The sequence below is a fragment of the Adiantum capillus-veneris genome, chromosome 2 (genome assembly GCF_014529385.1).
Source record: "Adiantum capillus-veneris isolate H3 chromosome 2, ASM1452938v2, whole genome shotgun sequence".
In the NCBI taxonomy this organism is placed as follows: domain Eukaryota; kingdom Viridiplantae; phylum Streptophyta; class Polypodiopsida; order Polypodiales; family Pteridaceae; genus Adiantum; species Adiantum capillus-veneris.
The window spans coordinates 31,104,188-31,128,410 of NC_140932.1; the positions used below are offsets into that span (position 1 = coordinate 31,104,188).

The 24,223-nt window shown below is 43.3% G+C and overlaps 1 protein-coding gene across 2 annotated transcripts; it reads left to right on the forward strand.

Annotated features, from left to right (window-relative positions):
• The first annotated feature begins 15,482 nt into the window (after nt 1–15,482).
• Nucleotides 15,483–19,449, forward strand: LOC147462586 (uncharacterized). Of its 2 annotated transcripts, XM_086484399.1 has the most exons (6): nt 15,483–15,889; nt 16,085–16,173; nt 16,808–16,926; nt 17,916–17,921; nt 17,996–18,031; nt 18,634–19,449. In XM_086484399.1, exons 1-6 carry the CDS (start codon nt 15,759–15,761, stop codon nt 18,847–18,849), a joined length of 597 nt encoding a protein of 198 aa, XP_086340525.1. In that variant the 5' UTR covers nt 15,483–15,758; the 3' UTR covers nt 18,850–19,449. The 2 variants fall into 2 exon arrangements, 1 of the variants encoding a protein (XP_086340525.1); XR_015184478.1 differs by lacking the exons at nt 15,483–15,889; nt 16,085–16,173; nt 16,808–16,926; nt 18,634–19,449 and having other exon boundaries at nt 17,792–17,921; nt 18,008–18,531.
• The last annotated feature ends 4,774 nt before the right edge of the window (nt 19,450–24,223 follow it).

Here is a 24,223-nt window from a genome sequence, read left to right on the forward strand (position 1 = left end):
TTTGTCCTTAAGCTCTCATTCTTGCATGCCCAAATGCCTAAAATCTGTTTAACAATGAGAAGTGCATCTCCCTTTACCATGAGACGTTTTATCCCTTGGCCAATGCACATCTTCAAACCATGAAGTAGTGTGTCGTATTCTGCTTCATTGTTGCTAGTTGAACCTGGTAGATTGACCTTCTCTTTCATGACCACCTCTCCACTTGGGTTGAGCAACACTAGCCCTCCCCCTGCTTTTCCTGTGGCTCGACAAAAAGCTCCATCAAAGAACAAGGTAAAAGCATTAGGAATACTTTTTGGTGGTGGTAATGGTAGGGTCTTTACTTCAGGAACCTTAATCTCCTTTTCATGCACCCTATAAGTGAGAATCCATGCCAATTGTGCACGCACACTATCTTCTACCTTGAAGGAGTATTGAAACTCTTGCAACTCCATAATCCACTTTGAGATCCTAGTACTAAGATTCATTTGAGATGACACCCAAGGGAACAAATTCTCTGCAGTGAGAATTACAAAAGGTTTTGGTAGGAGGTAGGATCTAAACTTTCTCACCGCAAACATGAGAGAAAGCATCATGAGTTCTGCTTCTGTGTAGTCTCTCTCCAAAGTATTCATGACCCTACTAGCAAAGTAGATGGGTCACATCCTTGTACTGTGGGGATCTTGTTGTAGCAACACAGCACCAATTGTTTCCCTTCCAACACTAGAGCTAACAAAGAATGTGTACTCCCAACAAGGAGGCATGAGTGTTGGTAGCTCTGACAAAATGACTTTAATGTTACAAAAATACTCTTCAAGCTCATCAGACCATGCAAATTCTACTTGTTGTGTCAACTTTTGCAAAGGATGAAGCAACTCCGAAGCTAAGTGAATAAAGCGTGACATATACTTCACTTTTTGAATGAATGATATGACCTCCTAAAGACTCTTGGGTGATGGTAGCTCAATAAGAGCCTTTGCCTTTGAAGGATCCACCTCAATGCCTTTATAGGAAACCTTGTGACCAAGCAAGATCACTTCATCCTCAGCTATGTGACACTTGTCGGGGTTGAGTTGACCTCCCATGTCATAGAGCTTCTTTAAACCTTCTTCTACCCTTTGTAGATGCAATGATTTTGAGCTATAAATGCAAAAATCATCAATAAAAACCCTAATGGACTTTCCAAAGAATGCTTGAAACACCATGTTCATGAAGCGTTGGAAAGTTGCAGGAGCATTTGTCAGGCCAAATGGCATGACTCTAAAAGCATAACAACCCCAAGGAGTGATAAAGGTTGTTTTCAATTGATCCTCCAATGCGATACCTATTTGAAAGTAACCCGAGTAGCCATCACACATAGTGTACTTCTCATGATCAGCTACTTCATTTAGTATCTCATCCTGAAATGGGAGGGGAAAGTGATCTCTTTTTTTTTCCTCATTAAGTGGACGATAATCCACACACACCCTCCACTTGCCGTTCTTCTTAGGAGTGACAACAACAGGAGAGACCCACTCTGAATTCTCCACTGGATAAATGAGCCCTGCTACTAGAAGCTTTCTTACCTCCTTGAGTAAAGCCTGCTCCTTGATGACTCCTAGCCTTCGTAGCTTCTGAGCCTTAGGTGTGGCCTCTGGCTTCAACTCAATTTTGTGTTGAACATCATCTACTCCACGCACATCGGTGTAGTCTTTAGCAAAAAGCCTAGGAAAATTCCTTAGCACACATTTGAACTCCTCTCTTTCATCCTTTGTAAGTGTTGTTGATAGCATACCTTCCAGCATCCCTTCATCTTGAACACCTTCGTTCTCTTGAGGACCTACCTCCTCCAAGCCTTGACAAGAGGTCTCTTGGTTTCTTGGCTTAAACCTTACCCCCATGACTTCGATGGAAGACTCCTCTTCAGTAATGTTGCCGCTACTTTCTTCTTCTGAAGTGCTATCGGTCCAAACTTCTTCCGTCTCACTTTGAGATGATTCTTCATGGAGCTCCTCTTGGCGTTGCTCCTTCATGTCAAAGACAACCTTCTTATGATTGTCATTCCTGCAAATTAATTTCCCACTCTCCCAATCCTGCAAAGCTTGCATTTTCATTAGCCATGGTCTTCCTAGGATAAATGGATAACCACTTCCCTTGGTCGACATAACATAAAAATCCACCGCTTTCTTAATGCCAAAGGCCTCTACAAAGACATTTTTACAAATGCCTACACACCTAGTCTTGCTATTGTTTGCCATCTTGACTTTGATTTCAGGTGTCTCCTGGATGTGCATGCCTAGTCTTTGCATGAGTCCCTCTGTCATGATGCAAATTTGTGCACCCCCATCCAATAGACCTTTCCTAAACAATCTTCCTTTGATGTAACAGTCTAGCACCGGTGTAATGTCCTCATTCATTTCAGCTTGTGCAATTTTTACAACAGGCACACTCTCTTTTACCTTTCTCCTAGTGCTAACTGCCTTTGTTAAATCCCTCCTAACTTGTGGGCATAATGCAAGAAACTGAGGCCATGAGATATCAGGACCCTTACCTCGCATGTCTTCCAACAGGTTGTATGGAGCCATACCATGTCCAAGAGGGAAGTCTTGGAGATTGATACGACGTCGAGTCCTCTTAGCTTCCTTGGTCTCCTTTGCCTTCTTGCCTTGTCCATGGTCACTCTGTGATGGGACACCCTCTTTCTCTTTACCTTTTCCTCGGCCACGCTTAATGCCATTTGCTTCCATGTCAACCTCATTTGAGTTTGTCACCTCTACCACATGCACATTTGGATCTAGCAAAGGTGGAACTCCTTCTACCCCTTGTGGAGGTGGTCTTGGTCCATTTGGTCTTTGTAGAAGCCTTGGTTGTTGACAAGTTCCTTCACCTGCATTCATCACTGGGTAATTCAAGTTAGGTCTCCCTGGCTCCCCACGGGGCCAAGGACAATTATACATCCCATGTCCAGACTCTCCGCAATTCCAACATTGCAAGACTCTCCTAGGTCGTGGATCTCGCTCTTCAGACTTCTTTGCTTGTCCCTTTGGACCTACAGCTTGTGCAAGGTGAATTGACAGGCTGCTTAAAGATTCATTTAACTTCTCAATTACTTCCGCTGTTACCTCAGGAAGCTCCCTCGATGTTGATGCTTGTGACTTACCTTTGGGTCTAAGACCTTCTATTGGAACCTCTCCCCTTAAGCACTTGAGTTTCCTATATTTCTCAGCAGCCCTAGTTTCAGTTGCATCAAAAGTAGCAGGTGCACCCGCCTCAACTTTTACCTTAAGGTCAGGAAAGAGTCCGGCTATGAACCTCTCCTTCTTTAAAAATTCTGCACCATCACCAGGGCTAGCAACATTTCGTATCCATAGAGCCCAAAGACGTAGAAACTCTGGCTTGTACAAGTAGTAGTCATCTAAGTCTTTTTGCTTATGAGAAACAATGTCTTGCCATAGTTTTTGAGTGTTTTGGGGATCAAAGAAGTATCTCTTAAAACGATTCAAAACTTCTGTGTAATTCCCCTTAACTTCCTTAGGCAAAGAGTCAAACCAAGTACTAGCATCTTTCCTAAGGACCACCTCAAACATTTCTACACGTTCTTGATCGGTTACTATCCTCTTGATACGGCAAGACATCTTGAAATTTGCTAAAAATAATTCTGCATCCTCTCCAGGCTCTCCAAAGAAAAGAGGATATCCAGACATTTGGCGTTGGCTCTCCATTATTATGAAAGATTACAACACGAGTTACAATAAGGAATACAATAGAGATTTAGAACCACTCGCCTGCAAATGAAGAAGTGAGAAAATACCACTCTAGGTTTTCTTCTTCAGCTATCCAAGCTTCAATAAGGTCTCGATTTGTTTGATCAAAACAAAAGGGTAGACTATTGATGAGCTCTAAGAAGGGTTGAAATTCTTCAAAGCTAAGGCGATAAACAGAAATCTCTAGAACTTCATTTTCTGGATCCAAAAGAGCAACCACATCCCAAGTGATAAATTGCACTTGCTCTACAATTCCCAATGCACAAGCGGTTTGTATAAAAACTAGATCTTCATGCTCGTCGAAGGCCGTGAGAAAGTAGCAATTGACTAGGAGCTCCTTTCCTTCGAGTTCCACACAGTCGGAGTGAGGCAACCTTCTCACAATTTCATAAAGAACATCCTCATCAAGTCCAATCAAGTTTGCAAGATTTAAAGACTCCACTTGTGCTACAAAATTCCTGGACAAAAACTCCTTAGGATTATGGTTAAATCATTCAAAAGCATAAAGAGATTTACAATGTCTCTATGAACAAAGTGTCATAGAAAGTAGAGAAGGATGAGAATTTATACAAATTTGCAATCTTCTCTATGCTCTCTTTATTAAGACAAGCTCTGAATAGCTCCCTATCTCCTTTGTTGAAAGCGAAAGGAAGACTATTAATAAGACGCAAATGAGGGAAAAATTCACCAAATGTGAGTCTATGAAGCATGAACTCTGGCCGCAAGTTTTCTGAAGAGTCTTCCTCAATGGTGAAATGCACTCGCCAAACGCCAAATTTCACTCTATTTACCAATCTTAGGGCACACACTAGTTGGATGAATGCGCGGTCTTCCTTAGTGCCCAACAACAAGAGGAAAATGGAATCCACGTGTAGGACCTTCCGTCTTAACTTCACCACCCTCTTGTTATGAGGGAGACACCTTACTACTTGCTCCTGCAACTCAATTGGTAATAGAGCTAGATCTCTAAGGATTGAACTTTCACTGCACACACATTCCCAGTTAGAACAAATGATCGTTTTTTTGTTTCTTGTAACAACTTGGACAAAGAAAAAAAAAACATACACACTAATCTGCCAGGCTGCACTTCATTTTAAAATAAAATGAACACATGTACATCAAAAGAAGTGTGGTAGTTGATGAGAGGTAGAATGACAGGGTTTGGTGATGCAAGAATTTCTCTTGCTCTTTGGGCACCAAACATGAACACCATTCGTTGTTGAAAATGGATCTTTCTACTAATTGCAACATTTATTCTAATGTGTGGAGTAAAATGAAAGGGAAAAACCTCTATTCCTGGGCCATTATCCATGGCCTATGCATATCCTAATGCTTAAAACAAAACAAAAATATAGATGTCCAAACTAAGGTCGTACCTAATGAGAGGCAAAATAAAAGGATTTACTGAAGCGTTTATCTCGGCCAACCTAAGAGGACCTAAAATTCTACGAATGACACGTTGAAATTGCAACTTAGTACTAACGATTATGTGTACCTTTTGCCTTGCAATGGGAATGAAGGGATCATACAAATCTTCGTGATTCATGCAAACTACTTGACTATGCTAAAGGTTGATTTTACACAAAAATACACAAGCCTTCCTCCGTGGGGGCACCAATTTGAGGCGGTCCGGGGCGGGCAACAAGAAGAGTGGCCTCTAGACACCCTTCAAGGCTCCCGTGCTGCTCAATGGGGCTGGGGCACAACACAACACAAACCAAAACAACAAACCCACAGCCAAATCCCAACTACACAAGGGGCACCACCTAGTTTAAGAGCGAACTAGGACGCAAAAGAGGAGAATCGTTAGAGCAACCCACAAACAAGCAAGGAATTTACACTAACCCTAACACCAATGGAATACTCTCACACCCTAAAACACGAGAGAGAGAGAGAGAGAGAGAGAGAGAGAGAGAGAGAGAGAGAGAGAGAGAGAGAGAGAGAGAGAGAGAGAGAGAGAGAGAGAGATAGAGATAGTGCTCGGGCTGCTTTGAAACGTATCGGCAATGATCAAGCAAACACAACTATATATTTAAGAAAGAGAGAGAAAGGGGGAGGGGGTGCTTGTTGCATTAATACCTTCTTACAAATCTGTCATGACAAATCAAAGTGAGATTAGTATTTGTTCAACATAGCTTGCGTAAATTTCATCACAACACATCACAAGAAAAGCCACCCCAATCACTGTCTTAAGGCCAGGGGAGTCCTCTCCACCCTGTCGCCCTCTTACAGTATGTGGGATTTATGGCTAGATTGATGACAACACCAGAGACAAGCTATCAAGAACTTAACAAAAAAACACCAAGACACTTACACATCATTGTTGTCCATTACTTCACGTTGGAAGGGAGACAAAGTATCCAAGCTTAGTCCAAATCCACCCTCTTTGATTCAGCGAATGTTGGGCTTACACTAGTAGGAGAAATGATAGATTTCCTACTCTCAATTGAATGATCACTCTCTCTCTTACAATGGCATAGAGTTCCCTTGCTAATCCCCTATTACAACACATGCACATGCATAAGACAATGAGCTTCCACTCAAGAGCTCCTTCTAGAGAGGTTGAGCTTTGCTTCTCAAGCTATAGCATAGTGCTCTTGCTTATGGCTCCCCCTTTTGTGCCAGCTACACCCTCCTTTTATAGCAATTTTGAAGGCTAGGGTTACTCCTCTAACCATGGTTGGGTTAGATTTTCAGCAATTTATCTAATTTCTTTTGCTTGGAATTATCAAGAAGTTGGTGAGGAAAGAGAGAGGAGAGAAATGGAGGTGATAGGACTTTTCATAGTGGGTTAGTGTTAGTAGAGTTAGTATTAATTTACAAATGGAATTGGATATTTACAATGAGAGTATCCATGTAGGATACAAATAAGGAAGAAAAAAACTCTTAATTAAGAGGTAAGAAAAGGTGGCTTTCTTACAAGGTTGATGCTCCAAGTGTCTTGAGTAGGGCCGATTTTGACGCCTGTTGACGGTCCACTAGCTTTGACGGTACATTTTTTCTCCACTCTTGACCTTCCTTGAGAGACAAGGTAATTGAAGCTGAGTAATCAACCACCATGATGCTGTCTTTTAAGAGAAGAGGCTGAATTTTGTGGTTTTTTTATAGATATGGGTAATTTGGAGGAGGAAAAATGAGACTAGGTGGTCAATTTTGGAATGGAATTGTGTGTGGGAGGTATGAGTTCACCATGGTTTCTCTTATTCTTCAAGGTTGAGGAGAAGGTGAGTAATGTGCAGAGAGGAGTGGTGAGAGAGATGGGGATGATGAGTGGAGAAGTGTGTGTGAAAGAGGAAAATGATAAAGTGGAAGAGAGAGTGTGGCTGCATAGCATGGGAAAACTGGGGTCCACTAAAAAAATCATAGCTCACAGCTCGTAGCTCAAAAAAATATGAAAAAATTTGAGGCAAAAGTTCATCCCACGAGCTACAAATTTTGTTTGTATCACCTTTTCAAATTCGGAGAGCAAGTGAACTTTAAAAATTCAACAAAACCGACCATGTTTTTCCACTGCAAGGTCCTTGTGGGGTCCTTCTTTGGATGATTCTTTTGAATACCTCCAAGAGTGAGCCCTCCATAGTGCATGTATGGATGCCACCTACCCTTGACCTTATTTGGTAGGTCTATAATTGAAGATATTGTTGAGATTAGGATATAAGTGAATAGTACAACTAAGAAAATCAAATATTGAGGGGTCTAAAAAATATGTACATGTCAAATATAAATAATATAAGTGGAAAAAATTTAAAGGGGTCAAAAGAAATCTCTCTCATTATGAGGCTACCATAAAAAGATAAATATTTTTGGTGTTCTAATTTTTTAGAAAAAAACAAAATAGATGTAGGAAGGGAAAAATCAAAATAGTGAAAAAATATACACATAAATAAAACTAGTTTTTTTGGATTTTTGTTGGGGTGGAGTTACACCAAATATAAGAGAAGCTTACATGAAAATATTTCTATATGGAATAAAGAGTATGAAAAATGGTAAGAAAAAATTGTGGTAATGGTGAGGCAATGTACAGAGCGTAAATAACACACACCTAGGTAGAAATATTTAAATAAATACCAAAATAATTATGAAAAAATCTTTTATTTAGGCCCTATATATAAAAAAATATTTACATACGCATGGGCCATAATATACTTATATTTTTTTATTTTATTTTTATTTTTTTTGGCTCAACTAGCCCAATGACTAGCTAATTGAGGGTTTTTTAAGAAGATATGAGAAAAGTCCCGTGACTCACGCACGCCTATGTACAGTGAAATGGTAGGGATAGCCACAGTGTTTGGGTGATTTTGGTAGGGTGAGGTAACTCACTGTGGTAATTACAAAGAGCCGAAAAAACGGCTATCACTGTTGCAAGAGTCACTTTCCAGAAAAAACAGGACTAGATAGCGTGGAGTTGAACAGGCTATTATTGCTTCTCAAAGAAAGGGTGGTAACAGCAATGCAGCCATCATGTGTGCCACTTATGTACTAAACAGGTGTCCTACGAAAGCTTTGCAGTCTATTACTCCATATGAAGCATGGCATGATAGAAAACCTTCTATTGAGCACATGCATGTTTTTGGCTGTTTGGCATATGCTTTGGTTCCACAAACACATCACAGAAAATTGGTTGATAAAGCTGTCAAATGTATTTTTGTTGGTTATAGTGCTGAAAGCAAAGGTTATAGGTTGTATCATCTGCAAACAAAACGTATTCTGGTTTCACGAGATGTAGTTTTTGTGGAAGATTCTGTTCAGCCCTTGCTGTCATGTACTAGAGACAATAATGTAAGCTCAATGGACATTTATAAAACTTTGTTGCCTCTTTTCAATGGTGAAAATATGAATGTAAGTTCTAATGAGGTAAATGTACAGCCTATGGGGGTTTCTGAAAATGTTACAGATCAGCCTATTACTGATGCATATGTACATGATGTACTTGATGAGGAAAGGGCTGAAAATGAGCAGGCTAGAGGTATGCCAAAATGGCTGGTGCACACTTTGCGTGACAGTAAATTGGATGTACCTTTGTCTAGTTGTACTCGTTCAGGCTCTCGCCATGCATCTTATGCATCAGATTGTTATGCTTTGGTTGTGTCTAGCTTACATGATGTTGAGGAGCCTCTGTCTTTTGATGAAGCATAGAATTCAGAAAATTGGATGGCTGCCATGCAATCAAAATATGAGGCACTTATAGAAAATGACACATGGACTTTAGGGGATTTGCCTCTTGGCAAAAAGGCCATTGGTACAAAGTGGGTTTACAAGTTGAAACGCAATCCGGATGGTGAGATCGATTGCCATAAGGCTCGACTTGTTGCAAAAGGTTATGCAAAGCAAAAAGGCATAGAATATGAAGAGACCTTTGCTCCCACTTGTCATATGACTAATGTGCGTTTTCTATGTGCATTGGCAACTCATTTTGGTTGGGATGTACATCAATCTGACATTGTTACTGCTTTCTTGAATGGTGACATATTTGAGGAAGTTTATGTAACGCAGCCTTGTGGTTTTGTCATAAAAGGACAAGAGGAAAAAGTGTGCAAATGTAAGAAGGCTTTGTATGGGTTGAAGCAATCTCCTCGTGCTTGGTATGAGAAAGCTGACACTCATTTTTTCAAACTAGGCTTTTGTAACAGTCCAACAGAAGCACATTGTATGTAAAGCGTGAGGGTGATGTACTTCTCATTGTGGTTCTTTAGGTAGATGACTTGCTGATCACTGGATCAAATGAGAGATATTGCTGAATTTAAGGCTGATTTGAATGCTACTTTCAAGATGAAAGATTTGGGGTTGTTGCATCATTATTTGGGCATATAGTTTAAGCAGTGTGATGGCGGAATTGCCTTGTGTCGGAAAAGTTACATAGAGACATTGCTATATAAGTTTGGAATTGAGGATCGCAAACCTATTGACACTCCCATGCAAACAGGTTTGAAGTTGAGTCTACATGATGCTGGCGATCCTGCTGATGTCACTCTTTACCAAACCGCTGTTAGCTGCCTCATTTATGTATGCAATAGGAGGCTAGATATTCAGTTTGCAATCTCATAGGTCAGCAGATTTATGCATAGCCCAGGGTCTAAGCATTGGCAGACTGTCAAGAGGATTTTCCGCTACCTTACTGGCACTTTACATCTTGACTTGTTTTATCCCAAGGGGGGATCATTTCCGCCAGACTTACATTCTTTTTCGTACTCAGATTGGGCTGGTTGTTTTGACACGCGAGTGTCCACAAGTGGTTTTTGTTTCATGCTTGGCAGTTCATGTATATTATGGTTGAGCAAGACGCAACCTAGTGTGGCCACTTCGAGTTGTGAGGCTGAGTACAAGGCAGTCTTCACAGCTACGGTTGAGTGTGTATGGCTCAGACGCCTTATGGCTAATTTGGGTGTTGGACAAGACACTGCCAACACTATCTACATTGACAGTCAGAGCGCATTGGCAGTTGCGAGGAATCCAATTTTCATGCTCGCCAAAGCACATTGAGGTGCATTACCACTATGTCAGGGAGAGGCTCTCAGCAGGAGAGATCAGCTTGGCTTATGTGCCAACACAAGACAACCTTGCAGATCTTTTCACAAAGGCATTGTCTCGTGAGAAGCTTGAAGCTTTCCGCAAAGCTTTGGGCTTACTCCCCTTTGTGGACTGATCATGTCCTCAGGGCATGGCACTTCCTTTTACTCATGTGCCAGCTCTCGTTCACCGCATCACTCTAAGGGGGATTTGTTACCATATACATGTGGTAGTGATGTGTGTGAACACACTAGGACCGCCGGAGCATTCTTTCCCTCTTTAGGAGGTTTTTTCCCCCTGAGCATTGTATATACGCCCATCACTCTAGGGCTATCTATCTTTCCATTGCACACTAAGTAACACACTCTCTATTGTGTGCCTTGAGCTTCCTTTGTCTTCTCCAAGCTGTGTGTGTTTCTCTGCAACCCTAATTCCAACAGAAAGGTGTGGAGAGATACTTCTTTTGGCCGAGACTCAAGAAGGACGTGGACAATTTTGTACACAGTTGCTTGTATATATGCAAGAAGGTCAAGTTTGACAGGCATAAAGCACAGGGATTGTTACAGCCTTTACCCATACCCATCCGCCCCTGGGAAGTACTGCAATGGATTTCATTTTTAATCTCCCGAGATCACAGAGTGGTCACGATGGTATCTGGACTGTTATCGACAGATTTAGCAAGCAAGCTCATTTCATCTTAGTGAAGAAAATAGTCAAGCCGGATCACTTAGCAAGACTGCTTGTGGCCTAGATCTTCAGATTACATGGCATGCCTGAGATGATTGTCTCCGACAGAGACCCCAGATTCACGAGTTTGTTTTGGAAGGCTATTTGGGAGAACATTGGCACGTGGTTGCAGTTGTGGTCATCGTTCCACCAGCAGACTAACGGATAATCAGAGATTGCTAATTCAGTGGTACTAGATTTATTGAAGTTTTACATCTCGGATCAGAAGAATCAATGGGAAAAGTATTTACCTTTGGTGGAATTTGCCTACAATAACATGTTACACTCTTCGACGGGGAAGGCGCCATTTGAGATTATTGAGGTGCTATGAAGGTTCCACCCTTCCTAAGTACGAAAGATAAGATTTTTGAAGCCGACGAGTACACGCGGGACTTGGACACAGCTTTTGCCCAGGTCAGGGAGGCTTTGTAGAAATCTCAAGAAAGACACAAAAAGGTAGAAGATCGACATCGTCGCAACTTGAAATTAAAGAAGAACGATTGGGTGCTCTTACGTTTTGAGAAGGCATGCCTCAGAAAGAAAAAGGGAAAGGAGCGGCTTTTTCCAAATCTTAGCATGAGATACTATGGACCTTTCTAGATATTCAAAAAGATAAAGATGTCTCCTTTAGATTGAAGCTACACGATACTTGGAGGATTCACAATGCTTTTCATGTGAGTCTTTTGAAGCCTTTTTTAAAGGCAATGTGCTCGATGATGGGGAGCAAGATGAGCATCCCGAAGTGGAGGAAAATAGGAGATACTCATTTCAAAACAAATTTTGGCACATAAAGATAGAAAGGTAAAAGGTAAAATGATAAGGTGGTTCTTGGTTAAATTCAAAAACTATCCCGCATTGGATGCGAAGTGGATGGAGCAGGAGGACCTCATAGATACTCTTAAGATTGTGAACCTTTACCTTGAAGCATTTGGTTTAGCATAGTCTATTCCAAAATTCAACCCCAAGCTCAGATGGGCGGAATTTGGTGCAGTGGGTATGCACAAGAGGGGAGTCACTCCACTCCTTTGTCAGCAGATTGCCCCGATTTTTGATACTAAATTCACTAATGTCTCTTTTGAGTTTCAGGGATACTGTGAGCTGACAGTATTTTGCTGTATGACTTTATGAACTAAAATGCCTGATAATATGATACTGATTTTTTCTTGACTTTTCTAAGTATAGGAACGGATAGACAAAATGACTTAGCATTTTGGTCTGAAAGATCTCGAAAGATGTGATTGCAATATGGATTAGTTAATCGGGCATCTATGAGATTCTGAGTGGATTTAGATGCGATTGCTAAATATGTTGTTGATTTATCATGGTCTGAGATCCTATGAATTTTTGAATATGATTTGTCAAGTGATGTCCTGTCATGTCCTGTGATGTGACTGTCGATTGGTAGATGTTCTAGATGTGTTGTTCCTAGTGCGTCGATACTAACAGTTAGTGTCTGCTAAGAGAGTTTATGGCCTCTATTTGTTTTGTAGACATAATCAAGGGCGATTACAATGCTTTAAAGAGGGGGGTATGTCACAAACCAGTGATGTGGCATAACCCTAGACACCCAAATGGGTTGCAGAATTGGACACAGACACTCTCTCTCTGTGGTAGCCAACAATCTCGGATTTTACGCTGATGTGCTGACATGGCATTGTCGTACGTACTTGGAAGTTGCGGTGCGTTCTGTGGAGGCTGTACGGACTGGTTGATGTGGCAAAAAGCATACGGACAACAGCTTTGTCTACACAAAATTCCTACGAGAGAGAGAGAGAGAGAGAGAGAGAGAGAGAGAGAGAGAGAGAGAGAGAGAGAGAGAGAGAGAGAGAGAGAGAGAGAGAGAGAGAGAGAGAGAGAGCTTTATTTTGAGTTGCTTTATTTTATCAAGCAAGGCTTGTGGGAGGAATTGCTTTAAATTGGCAGCTTTTGGGGCTCTGCTTTTAGCATCCCTTGTGAACCTTTATAAGTGTGCGTAGAGCATCTGGACGCAGAGTCTGAGAGTGAGAACCCTCCCACTCCCTTGTACTTTGAACTCAAATTAATAGAAAAAGAAATAGCGAAAGGGGCGCCAGTCTTTGGGGCCAATATCTCTAGGCACGGATCTTTGCCAGGCCGTGTTGATTCAATTGTGAACTGTGAATTGTTTTGAAGTGAATCTCTGTTGTGTCCCGGTAGAATCTTGACTTAGAGTGTCCAAGTTTATTACAATGGTATCAACTGTAACAAACCTCGTGGGGTGCACTATGTGATCATGTTAATGTATAACGTGAGTTCGAAAGGAGGGATTTTAAAATGAAATTTTTTTATCCAATTTAATAGAGAAACATTAAAATAAGGGGTTTTTATATTCGATTTTGAAAACATTTCCTAAAATAAGGGGTCATTTTATTCATTTAGATATGTTAAAAGAGGGTTTTTTAAAATACCTTGCGAATGCACGTTATATAGGGGGTACTGAATGATGAACCCCCCGAGTAACAAACTTGGACACTCCAAGTCAAGATTCTACCAGGACACAAAAGAGATTCACTTCAAAACAGTTCATAGTTCACAATTGATTCAACACAGCCTGACGGAGTTTCGTACCTAGATATTGGCCCCAAAGACTGCGCCCCTTTTGGTATTTCTTTTTGTATTAATTTGAGTTCAAAGTACAAGGGAGTGGGAGGGTTATCATTCTCAGACTCTACGTCCAGATGCTTTGTAGAGTGGGAGCCCTGTCCACACTTATAAAGGTTTACAAGGGATGCTAAAAGGAGAGCCCTAAAAGCTGCCAATTAAAAGCAATTTCTCTCACAAGCCTTGCTTGATAAAATAAAGAAACTCAAAATAAAGCTCTCTCTCTCTCTCTCTCTCTCTCTCTCTCTCTCTCTCTCTCTCTTTCTTATAGGATTTTTGCGTAGCCAAAAGCTGATGTCCATACGCTTTTTTCCACGTGAGCCAGTCCATACAGCCTTCGCAAAATATGCAGCAAATTTTGGGTCCGTACGGCAAAGCCATGTCAGCACAACAACGTAAAATTTGAGACTATTGCGCCTGCCAGAGAGAGACTTGTGTGTGTGTGTCTGGTCTGCAACCCATTTGGGTGTCTATGGTTATTCCATTGGTTTGTGACATAACCCCCTCTTGAAAGCATTGTAATCACCCTCCATTATGCCTACAAAACAGATAGAGCAGACATTGACTGTTAGTACCGACGCATTAGGAACGACACATCTAACACATGTACCAGTCAACAGTCACATCACAAGACATCACATGAAAAATCACATTAAAAAATTCATTGAGATCTCAGACCATGATTAATCGGCAATGTATTTAGCAATCGCATCTAGATTGACTCAGTACCTCATAGATGCTCGATTAACTAATCCATATTGCAATCACGTCTATCTAGATCTTTCAGACAAAAATGTTGCAGTCATTTTGTTTTCAAGTTCTTGCACTTAGAAAAGTCAAGAACAAATCAGTATCACATTATCGGGAATTTCGATCCATAAAGTCATACAGCAGAATACTGCCAGCTCACACAGTATCCTTGAAACTCAAAAGAGACATCAGTGACTTTAGTATAAAAAATCGGGGCAATTGGTTAACAAAGGAGTGGAGTGACTTTCCTCTTGTGCATACCTGCTGCACCAAATTCCACCCAGCTGAGTTCGAAGTTAATTTTTTGGAATAGAGTATGCTGAACCAAATGCTTCAAGGTAAAGGTTCACAATCTAAGGAGTATCTTCCAGGTCTTCCTGCTCCATCCACTTTGCATCCAATGCGTAATAGTTCTTGAATTTAACCAAGAACCACCTTATCATTTTACCTTTTACCTTTCGTTCTTTATTTGCCAAAATCTTTTTTGGAACGAATATCTCCTTGCTTTCCTCCACTTCGGGTTGCTCATCTGGCTCCCCATCATTGGGCACATCGCCTTTAAAAGGCTTCAAGAGACTCACATGAAAAGCATTGTGAATTCTCCAAGTTGCACAGCTTTAGTCTAAAGGAGACATTGGTATAGCTCGATTTGGTCGACCTCAAAAAGTGTCAGGTGGCAGATGCACGGTAGTAGGTAGGTGGATGGTCGTAAGCTTGGTCATGTACTCGATGTAGGTTCGAGCTGGTGCGGTGGAGATATGTATGTCAAATGCGACAATTTACAGGTTGATGGTGGTTTTTTGGGAGCTCTAATAGCCGAAAACTTAAAGGCGTGTGTGCCGATTAGGTGGACAAGTTCACTGGGATCGAAGGTTCCGATGGTCGTGGCAATCATCACTTTGTCGTCGGGATCTCAATACCCCAATAGTGTCTATGCGGATGCCTTGTGTTTGTTTGCAGCCATGATGGCCTTGGCACAGTGGCAAGAGCTCTTGTATTAAAGATATGCGGAGCTATATGCACGAATGAAGACCGCGGGTTGCCTCTCGTGGGAAGGCGGCCCAAGTCGCAAAGTGGAATTTTTTTAATAAAGAAAAGAAAAGCTTGCCATGCCAAAAAAGGGAGGGCGAGCTGCAGTCGGAAGGAGAAGGGCCGCCATCTGCGAGAGTTTGGACTGCTGTTGCAAGGAGGAAAGAGCACCACTTGGTAAGCATGAGGAGGTGTTGCAGTTGGAGAGCTTGTGGAAGGGCCGCCCCTTGCATGGGGGTAACTAGAGACCATCGAGAGGGGGCAGAGGGAGAAGAGGTGAAGGGAGTCACTGAGTGGGCGCGTGGCAGGGGCTGCATGAGGATGCTGCCAGAAACAGAGGAAGGAGGAAGGGCTGAGGACCTTCGTGTGTGAGGGGTGGCGTGACCTGGTCGGCAAGTGGTGATGAGCAGGAAAGTGGACCATCAGGTGGAGTATACAGCTAGTGGCAAGGGAGAAGGGACTGCAGGAGGGAGAGTCGGGGCCGCCGAGAGGCAGGCCAGGGCAGTTACATCAAGGAGGGTGGTGGCTCTGAGGTGACCGCAGTACAGGAGGTGATGGCGCTACTGAGGGGCTGCAGGGCGGCCATCTGTTGCAGGAGAGCCGCCTCGGGGGCGCTGAATATGACAGAGCAGGGCTTAGGGGCCGCCATCTGTATGCAAGGGGGCCTAGCAGGAAAGGCCGCCAAACTTGAGGAGAAAAGAGCTCCATTGGAGGCGCTACACACGAAGGCTACGAGAGAAGGCGGCCGCCACAGGAGAAAGCAAGGCCTGCGGGGGCCGCCAGTGCATGAAGAGAAGGGGTGACCGAGAATCGAAAGGTGAGATTAAAGGAGAGCCATCATGGTTGCATACGGAGAGCAAGAATTGTCGAAGTGGTAGATGCCGTCAATTGTACCCGCACATCTGTTTTCGGTGCTAAGTTTTTCCGGTTTGGGTCATTTTGTTTCTGCGTCTCATCTCGTGCATAGCGCCCGTGGTAGCGGTGGCTCCGGGTCTTTGGTGTGTGTGTGTAGAGAGAGAGAGAGAGAGAGAGAGAGAGAGAGATTGATTGTGGTTGCAGATTGAGTGGTATTTTGTATGCGGTCGAGGCTTGCGAGGTCTCCCGGTGTGAGTGTGTTTACAGATTTGTGTGCATTGATGTGTGCGTCGATAAAGGTGATTGTGTGTAGCCGAAGTTGCTCGTAGGCGAGTCCATGGTGTGAAGGTTGGCGGATAGTGTGCGTGTGTACGTGTTTCTGTGTGGTTTGCGGTGTTGGATACCTGCTGGGCTATAGAGAGGCATCGAGTTTGTGTCCTATGTGTTGTTCCAATTCCCCCATCCCATTAGTGGTGCCCCCACTGAGGAGCTACTGATTGCTCCTTGGTGAAGTCGAAGACGATGTTGCGGTGTTTCCAGGTTCAAAGAACAAGTGCTGCTAACAAAGATGTGGTCGGGTTTTCTGACTTTTACAGGTGCTGAAGATGCTGAAGTGTGGCTACAGGACTATGGTCTTTTTCTGTTGGAGAGTGGCTTGTCAAGAGAAAAGGGGGTGGCCCAAGCTTTCCCGCTCCTGGTTCGTGGAAAAGCGAAGGTATGGTACGATGGCTTGCAGGTTGAGGAAAAGCTGGATTGGGGCACATTGGAAGCAGCATTCTGAAGCTGACATGTGGCCAACACACAGTGGAGTGAAGTGAAGCAGATGATGGACAACCTAAAGCAAAGCCTTGACGGTGATTTCCTAGCATTCGTGTGGGAGTTCAAGGCCACATGGAGCAAGTTGGTTAAGGTAACTGCTGTAGAGAATGCAAATTTTTTGAAGATGACCAAGTTTGTGGACTACTTGCATGTCAAAGTGCGAGATAAAGTCGAGATGGATGGGCCGTGCACATACGAGAAGGAAGTAGCCTATGCATAGAGCGTGACAAAGATGATTTTAAAGAAGCAACAAGCAAAGCAGGTTCTGACGAGTCCATTGGTGCCAAGGCCAATTGCTAGGGAAGAGCCTCAGGTAGTCTGACCCTTTGTTGATGCACATGTGGTAGCAGCGGATAGGCGTGATGACAGAGTAGAGACGATACCGTGTGGGCCTATGAGGCCTTAACAGTTGCAGAGAGGAGTCTACCGGGTACCATCTGATGTGCTTGACCAAGTGCCTTCCGAAAAGCACGCAGTGGAGAAAATAGTTGAAGTGCCAAAGTCGGTGAGTTTTGTGGAGAAAGCCGAGCTGTGTTCGAGCGATAGTAGTGCCTTGGATACAGACATTACATGGGAAACGGAGTCTGTTTTCTCAAGGTATGAGACATATGATGTTATGTATGTCGATAATTTGGTCAAAGAATAGCAGGTTGTAGGTGAAGAGCCAGTTTGCGAAGACCAGGGGGTTGGGCAGTCCTCTCTCATGCCTTGTGATGGTCAGGCCATATTGACTGAAGAAGAATATCTTGATGAAGATGATTGGGGATTCGATGATCCAGTGGTCGATGTTGATGACGAGTCAGATTTTGGTTGCTAAAGCTATGGCGAGGATACAGGGTATGCAAGGCTTGCTGCCTTTTCCATTACCACTTAAAGAGCCTACAGGTGAAGGTATGCCAGTATTTGCTTTGGATTATCACTTTCCACAGGTTGGTGCCATGCTGCTGATGGATCTGTTGATAAAGGTTGCTATGCAGGCAACACTGTGCCGCTTGCTACAGGTTGTGTTTTTCAAAGACAATGATGTTGGGGAGAGATCTCTAGCCATTGGCGGGGAGACAGGTGATGCAAAGTATTTCTAGGATGTGCAGGTTTGTTTTGGGTGTGGAAATGGTCCATGTATACAATTTTTTGAAGGGTGGTGCTATGAAGGTCTACAAGACTGGTTGGCTGACAAAGTTACAGGTGCAAAGCAGGGAATACTTGCCTATGTTTTACAGACGGATGATGATGATCAAAGCTATATTTTTTATCCTGGTGGAAGCTTCATTACGATTGAGAGAGCCTATGGCTTTCCTATTGACCCGGGCGAGCTCTACAGCAGATGAATATCTCTCTCTATCTATCTAATGAATATGTAAATAATATCTATCAGTTTTCTTCTTATGCACTGATATCCTATCTAAATAATACTACGGTTGAGCATAAATGCTCAACGAGGGGTTGGGAAATGATGGTACAACTCGATTTGGTCGACCTCAGAACGTGTCAGTGGCAGATGCACGACAGCAGGAAGGTGGATGGTCGCAAGCTTGGTCATGTACTCGATGCAGGTTCGAGCTGGTGCGGCGGAGATATGTATGTCAAATGCGACAATTTACAGGTTGATGGTGGTTTTTTGGGAGCTCTAATAGCCGAAAACTTAAAGGCGTGTGTGCCGATTCGGTGGACAAGTTCACCAGGATCAAAGGTTGCGACGGTCGTGGCAATCATCACTTTGTCATCGAGATCTCGATACCCCGATAGTGTCTATGTGGATGCCTTGTGTTTGTTTGCGGCCATGATGGCCTTGTCACAGGGGCAAGAGCTCTTGTATTAAAGATATGCGGAGCTATATGCACGAATGAAGGCCGCGGGTTGCCTCTCGTGGGAAGGCGGCCCAAGTTGCAAAGTCGATTTTTTTTTTAAAGAAAAGAAAAGCTTGCCATGCTAAAAAAGGGAGGGCGAGCTGCAGTCGGAAGGAGAAGGGCCGCCATCTGCGAGAGTTTGGACTGCTGTTGCAAGGAGGAAAGAGCGCCACTTGGTAAGCATGAGAAGGTGTTGCAGTTGGAGAACTTGTGGAGGGGCTGCCCCTTGCATGGGGGTAACCAGAGACCATCAAGAGGGGGCAGAGGGAGAAGAGGTGAAGTGAGCAGGGGCTGCATGAGGATGCCGCCAGAAACAGAGGAAGGAGAAAGGGCTGAGGGCCTCCGTGTGTGAGGGGTTGCGCGACTTGGTCGGCAAGTGGTGATGAGCAGGAAAGTGGACCATCAGGTGGAGTATGCAACTAGTGGCAAGGGAGAAGGGACTGCAGGAGGGAGAGTTGGGGCCGCCAAGAGACAGGCCAGGGCAGTTACATCAAGGAGCGTGGTGGCTCTGAGGTGAGCGCAGTACAGGAGGTGATGGCGCTACTGAGGGCCTGCAGGGAGGGCATCTGTTGCAGGAGAGCCGCCTCGGGGGCGCTGAATATGACAGGGCAGGGCTGAGGGGCCGCCATCTGTATGCAAGGGGCCGAGCAGGAAAGGCCGCCAAACTTGAGGAGAAAAGAGCTCCATTGTGGGCGCTACACACGAAGGCCACACATCTATTTTCGGTGCTAAGTTTTTGTATGGTTTGTGGTGACGGCTCGGTTTGGGTCATTTTGTTTCTGCGTCTCATCTCGTGCATAGCGCCCGTGGTAGCGGTGGCTCCGGGTCTTTGGTGTGTGTGGAGAGAGAGAGAGAGAGAGAGAGAGAGAGTAATTGATTGTGGTTGCAGAAAGAGTGGTATTTTGTGTGAGTGTTTACAGGTTTCTGTGTGGTTTGGGGTGTTGGATACTTGCTGGGCTATAGAGAGGCATCGAGTTTGTGTCCTGTGTGTTGTTCCATTTCCCCCATCCTAACGTCATTTATCTTTTTGGAAATCTGAAAAGGTCCATAGTATCTCATGCTAAGCTTTGGAAAAAGCCGCTCCTTTCCCTTTTTCTTTCTCAGGCGTGCATTCTCAAAACGTAAGAGCACCCAATCGTTCTCCTTTAATTTCAAATCGCTATGATGTTGCTTTGGTACCTTTTTGTCTCTTTCTTGAGATTTTTGCAAAGCCTCCCGGACCTTGGCAAAAGCTGTGTCCAAGTTGCATTCCCCATCGAAGAGTGTATCGTGTTCCACCAAAGGTAAATACTTTTTTCATAGAGTCTTCTGATCCAAGATGTAAGACTTCAATAAATCTAGTACCACTAAATTAGCAATCTCTGGTTTCCCATCACGCTGCGGGTGAAACAATGATGAGAACTACAACCGCATGCCAATGTTCTCCCAAATAGACTTCCAAAACAAACTCGTGAATGTGGGGTCTCTGTCGGAGACAATCGTCTCAGGCATGCCATGTAATCTTAAGATCTGGGCCACAAACAGTCTCGCTAAGTGATTCGGCTTGACTATTTTCTTCACTGGAATGAAATGAGCTTACTTTCTATCTGGCAATAATAGTCCAGATAGGATCGTGACCACTCTGTGTTCTTGAGAGATAAAAAATGAAATCCATTGCTATACTTTCCCAGGGGCGGGTGGGTTTGGGTAAAGGCTGTAACAATCCCTGTGCTTTATGACGTTGTTCTTGCATACCAAGCAACTGTGTACAAAATCGTCCACGTCTTTCTTGAGTCTCAGCCATAACAAGTATCTCTCCACACCTTTCAAGGTGGTAGCAATGCTGCAGTGACCCGTAAAAGGTGGACGGTGGCATTCAAGTAGAACCTTTTCCCTAGACCAAAAAAAAAAAAACACGTCTCCGATAGACTCTTAGAGAAAGGGCTATTTATCTCAAAGAAGGGAAGTGTTTTGGTTGTGGGGAATTTAGACACATCTCCACAAAGTACCCCAAAAAGGCACAATAAGAACAGACTGAAGACAAGCCAGAGAGTTCCAGAGCAGTAGAGGAATGTGGCAGAAAAGGGTAGATGAAAACAAAACTGGTACCACATCGTGTGGGGCCCGAACCAAATCAGATGAACAAAAGTACAAAAATTTTCCACACTTAGGGCAAAGTGAACGATCAGGTAGTCCTCATTTTCTTTGATGGAGGAGCCAAGGCCAAAATTCTTTTCACTTGAATTGGTGGCTTGATATGGAATTACGCTCGACATGCTGAGGCCACAGGTGTAGGTAGTTTTAGCAGCACCTGGATGAAATGTTTCCATTACACCGATCATTGGCAAACTTCATTTGCAATGTCAAGGGTGTCTAGGACACGAGGACTTCTACGTAATTCCCTTAGGAGGTTGTGTCGCCCTTCTCAAAATCCCTTGGTACCACAAGAACAACGTCGTGGTTGATTATCGGGATGAGAAAGCAAATTTGACAAATAAAGGGCATAGAGATTGTACTTAATGAAATTCAGTGAACTGAATGATGTTTGAAGGTTGAATATGTTTTGACCTCAAAAAATAATGCCAAGATTTTCTCCACACCCATGCCGATTGCTTTTCTGAGGGCCTGCCAGACCAGTTGCCACCAGCTCGTCTTGAGGATCATACCATTGATCTAATACCTGGAAGCACCCCACCAAATCAGCCACCTTACCATGTGAATCGAGCCCAGAATGAAGAGATTATGAGCCAAGTGAAAGACCTCTAGGAAAAGGGTCTTATCCAACCGAGTACTTCACCTTATTGCTCTTCGATGTTATTGATTTTGAAGAAAGAAAGATCTTGGAGAATGTGCATTGACTATAGAGCTCTCAACAAAATCACCATCAAGAACAGATTTTTGATTCGTAGGATCGATGATATTGGAGACCGACTATACAGGGATCCTCATGTTTGAGCAGGATCCATTTGAAGAGCGGATATCATCAGATCTGAATCGCGCCGGGAGATGTCTACAAGATAGCTTTTTGGATGACCTTTGGTCTATTCGAGTTTTTGGTGATGCCTTTTGAGCTTACCAATGCTTCAGCAACCTTTAACCGAATGATGGACATGATTTTTAGAGAGTACAAACCTTTTGTGGGCAATTTCTTTGATGACATTATTGTCTTCTCCAAGGATGAGGCACATCATAGAGCACATCTGCTAAAGGTCTTTTAGGCATTGCGGGATCACAAGTTGGTGATCAATGCAAAGAAGAGTGAGTTTTTCCTACCAGAGAGACACTTTTTGGGACACATGGTCAGATGGACCCGGCCAAGATAGAGACTATCCGTGATTGGTCCAATTTGAAGAATGCCCATGAAGTTAGAAGTGTCTTGGGCTTATGTTCTGACTACCGGCGATTCATTAGAAAGGTTGCAGAGGTTGCTTCCCCTTTGCATATTTTGACACAAAAAGGAGTCCCTTTCTCGTGAGGACCCACAGAGGTGACTGCCTTTCAGACATTGAAAGAGAATTTTTTTACAGGACCAATTTTGACTTTGCCGGATTTGCAAAAGTCATTTGAAGTATATTGTGATGCTTGAGGTTGTAGTTTGGGTGCGATCTTAATGCAAGAAGGCCATGTCATTGCCTAGGAGAGCCGATTGGTCTCAAGGCCGGAATTGACAACACATATATATATGAGAGAGTTTTTGGCGGTTATCCATGCTCTTACTCTGTGGCGACATTACCTACTCGGAGCTGATTTTATGGCCTTCACAGATCACCAAAGTTTACGTTACTTTTGTCACAAAAGCAACTATAAAAAAAGCAGATGCGGTGGGCAAACATCTTGTCATAGTTTCACTTCCAGATTGTCCATGTGCAGGGACAAAAGGATTTGGTGGCAAATGCTTTGTCCCAAAAACCGTTGGTTTTGGCTATTTCCACGATACATCATAGGAGCTTTGAGGATATGGTCGATCAGTATTCTACAGATACAAATTTTGCAGATATTTTCACTCGGATACAGAATGGAGAGGTAGTAGCGGGATATTCCATTCGGGATGGCTACTTGATGAAGAAAACAATGTTTTGCATTAGACAACCATTCAGGGAAAAGGTTTTAACCGAATGCCACTGTCCACCATTTACGGGTCACCGCAACATTGCTACCACCTTGAAAGGTGTGGAGAGATACTTCTTTTGGCCGAGACTCAAGAAGGACTTGAACAATTTTGTACGCAGTTGCTTGGTATGCAAAAAGGTCAAGTTTGACAGGCGTAAAGCACATGGATTGTTACAGCCTTTATCCATACCCACCCATCCCCGGGAAAGTATTGGAATGGATTTCATTTTCGATGTCCGGAGAACATAGAGTGAGCATGATGGTATCTGGACTGCTATTGACAGATTTAGTAAGCAAGCTCATTTCATTCCAGTGAAGAAGACAGTCAAGCCGGATCATTTAGCTAGACTGTTCATTGCACATATCTTGATTACATGGCATGCCGGAGACAATTGCCTTTGACAGAGATCCCCGATTCACGAGTTTGTTTTGGAAGGCCTTTTGGGAGAACATTAGCACACGGTTCCAGTTCTCGTCATCTTTTCACCCGCAGAGAGATGAGCAATCTGAGATTGCAAATTCAGTCGTACTGTATTTGTTGAAGTCTTCTTCTTTGGATTAGAAGACTACACGGGAAATGTATTTTTCCCTTTGTGGAATTTGCCTACAATATCACGATCTGCTCTTTGATGGGGAAGGCGCCATTTGAGATGATTGAATCTGCTATGAAGGTTCCACCCTTCCTTAGCACGAAATAAGATTTTCTTTTGAAGCCGCGTGACTAGTTCACGAGGGACTTGGACTTGGTCCGAAAGGCTTTGGAGAAATCTCAGGAAAGACAGAAAAAGGGAGCAGATCGATTAAAGGAGAACGATTGGGTGCTGTTACGTTTTGAGAAGGCACGCCTGAGAAAGAAAAAGGGAAAGAAGCGGCTTTTTTTTCTAAAGCTTAGCATGAGATACTATGGACCTTTCCAGATTTTCGAAAAGATAAATGATGTCTCCTTTAGACTGAAGTTGCCCGATACTTTGAGAATTCACAATGCTTTTCATGTGAGTATCTTGAAGCCTTTTAAGGCGATGTGCCTGATGATGGGGAGCTAGATGAGCAACCTGAAGTGGTGGAAAATGAGGAGATGCTCGTTCCAGAACAGATATCGGCACATAGAAATAGAAAGGTAAAAGGTAAAATGATAAGGTGGTTCTTGATTAAATTCAAGAACTATCCTGCATTGGATGCGAAGTGGATGGACGAGGAGGACCTAGGAGATACTCCTCAGATTGTGAACCTTTAACTTGAATTTGGTTTAGCATAGTC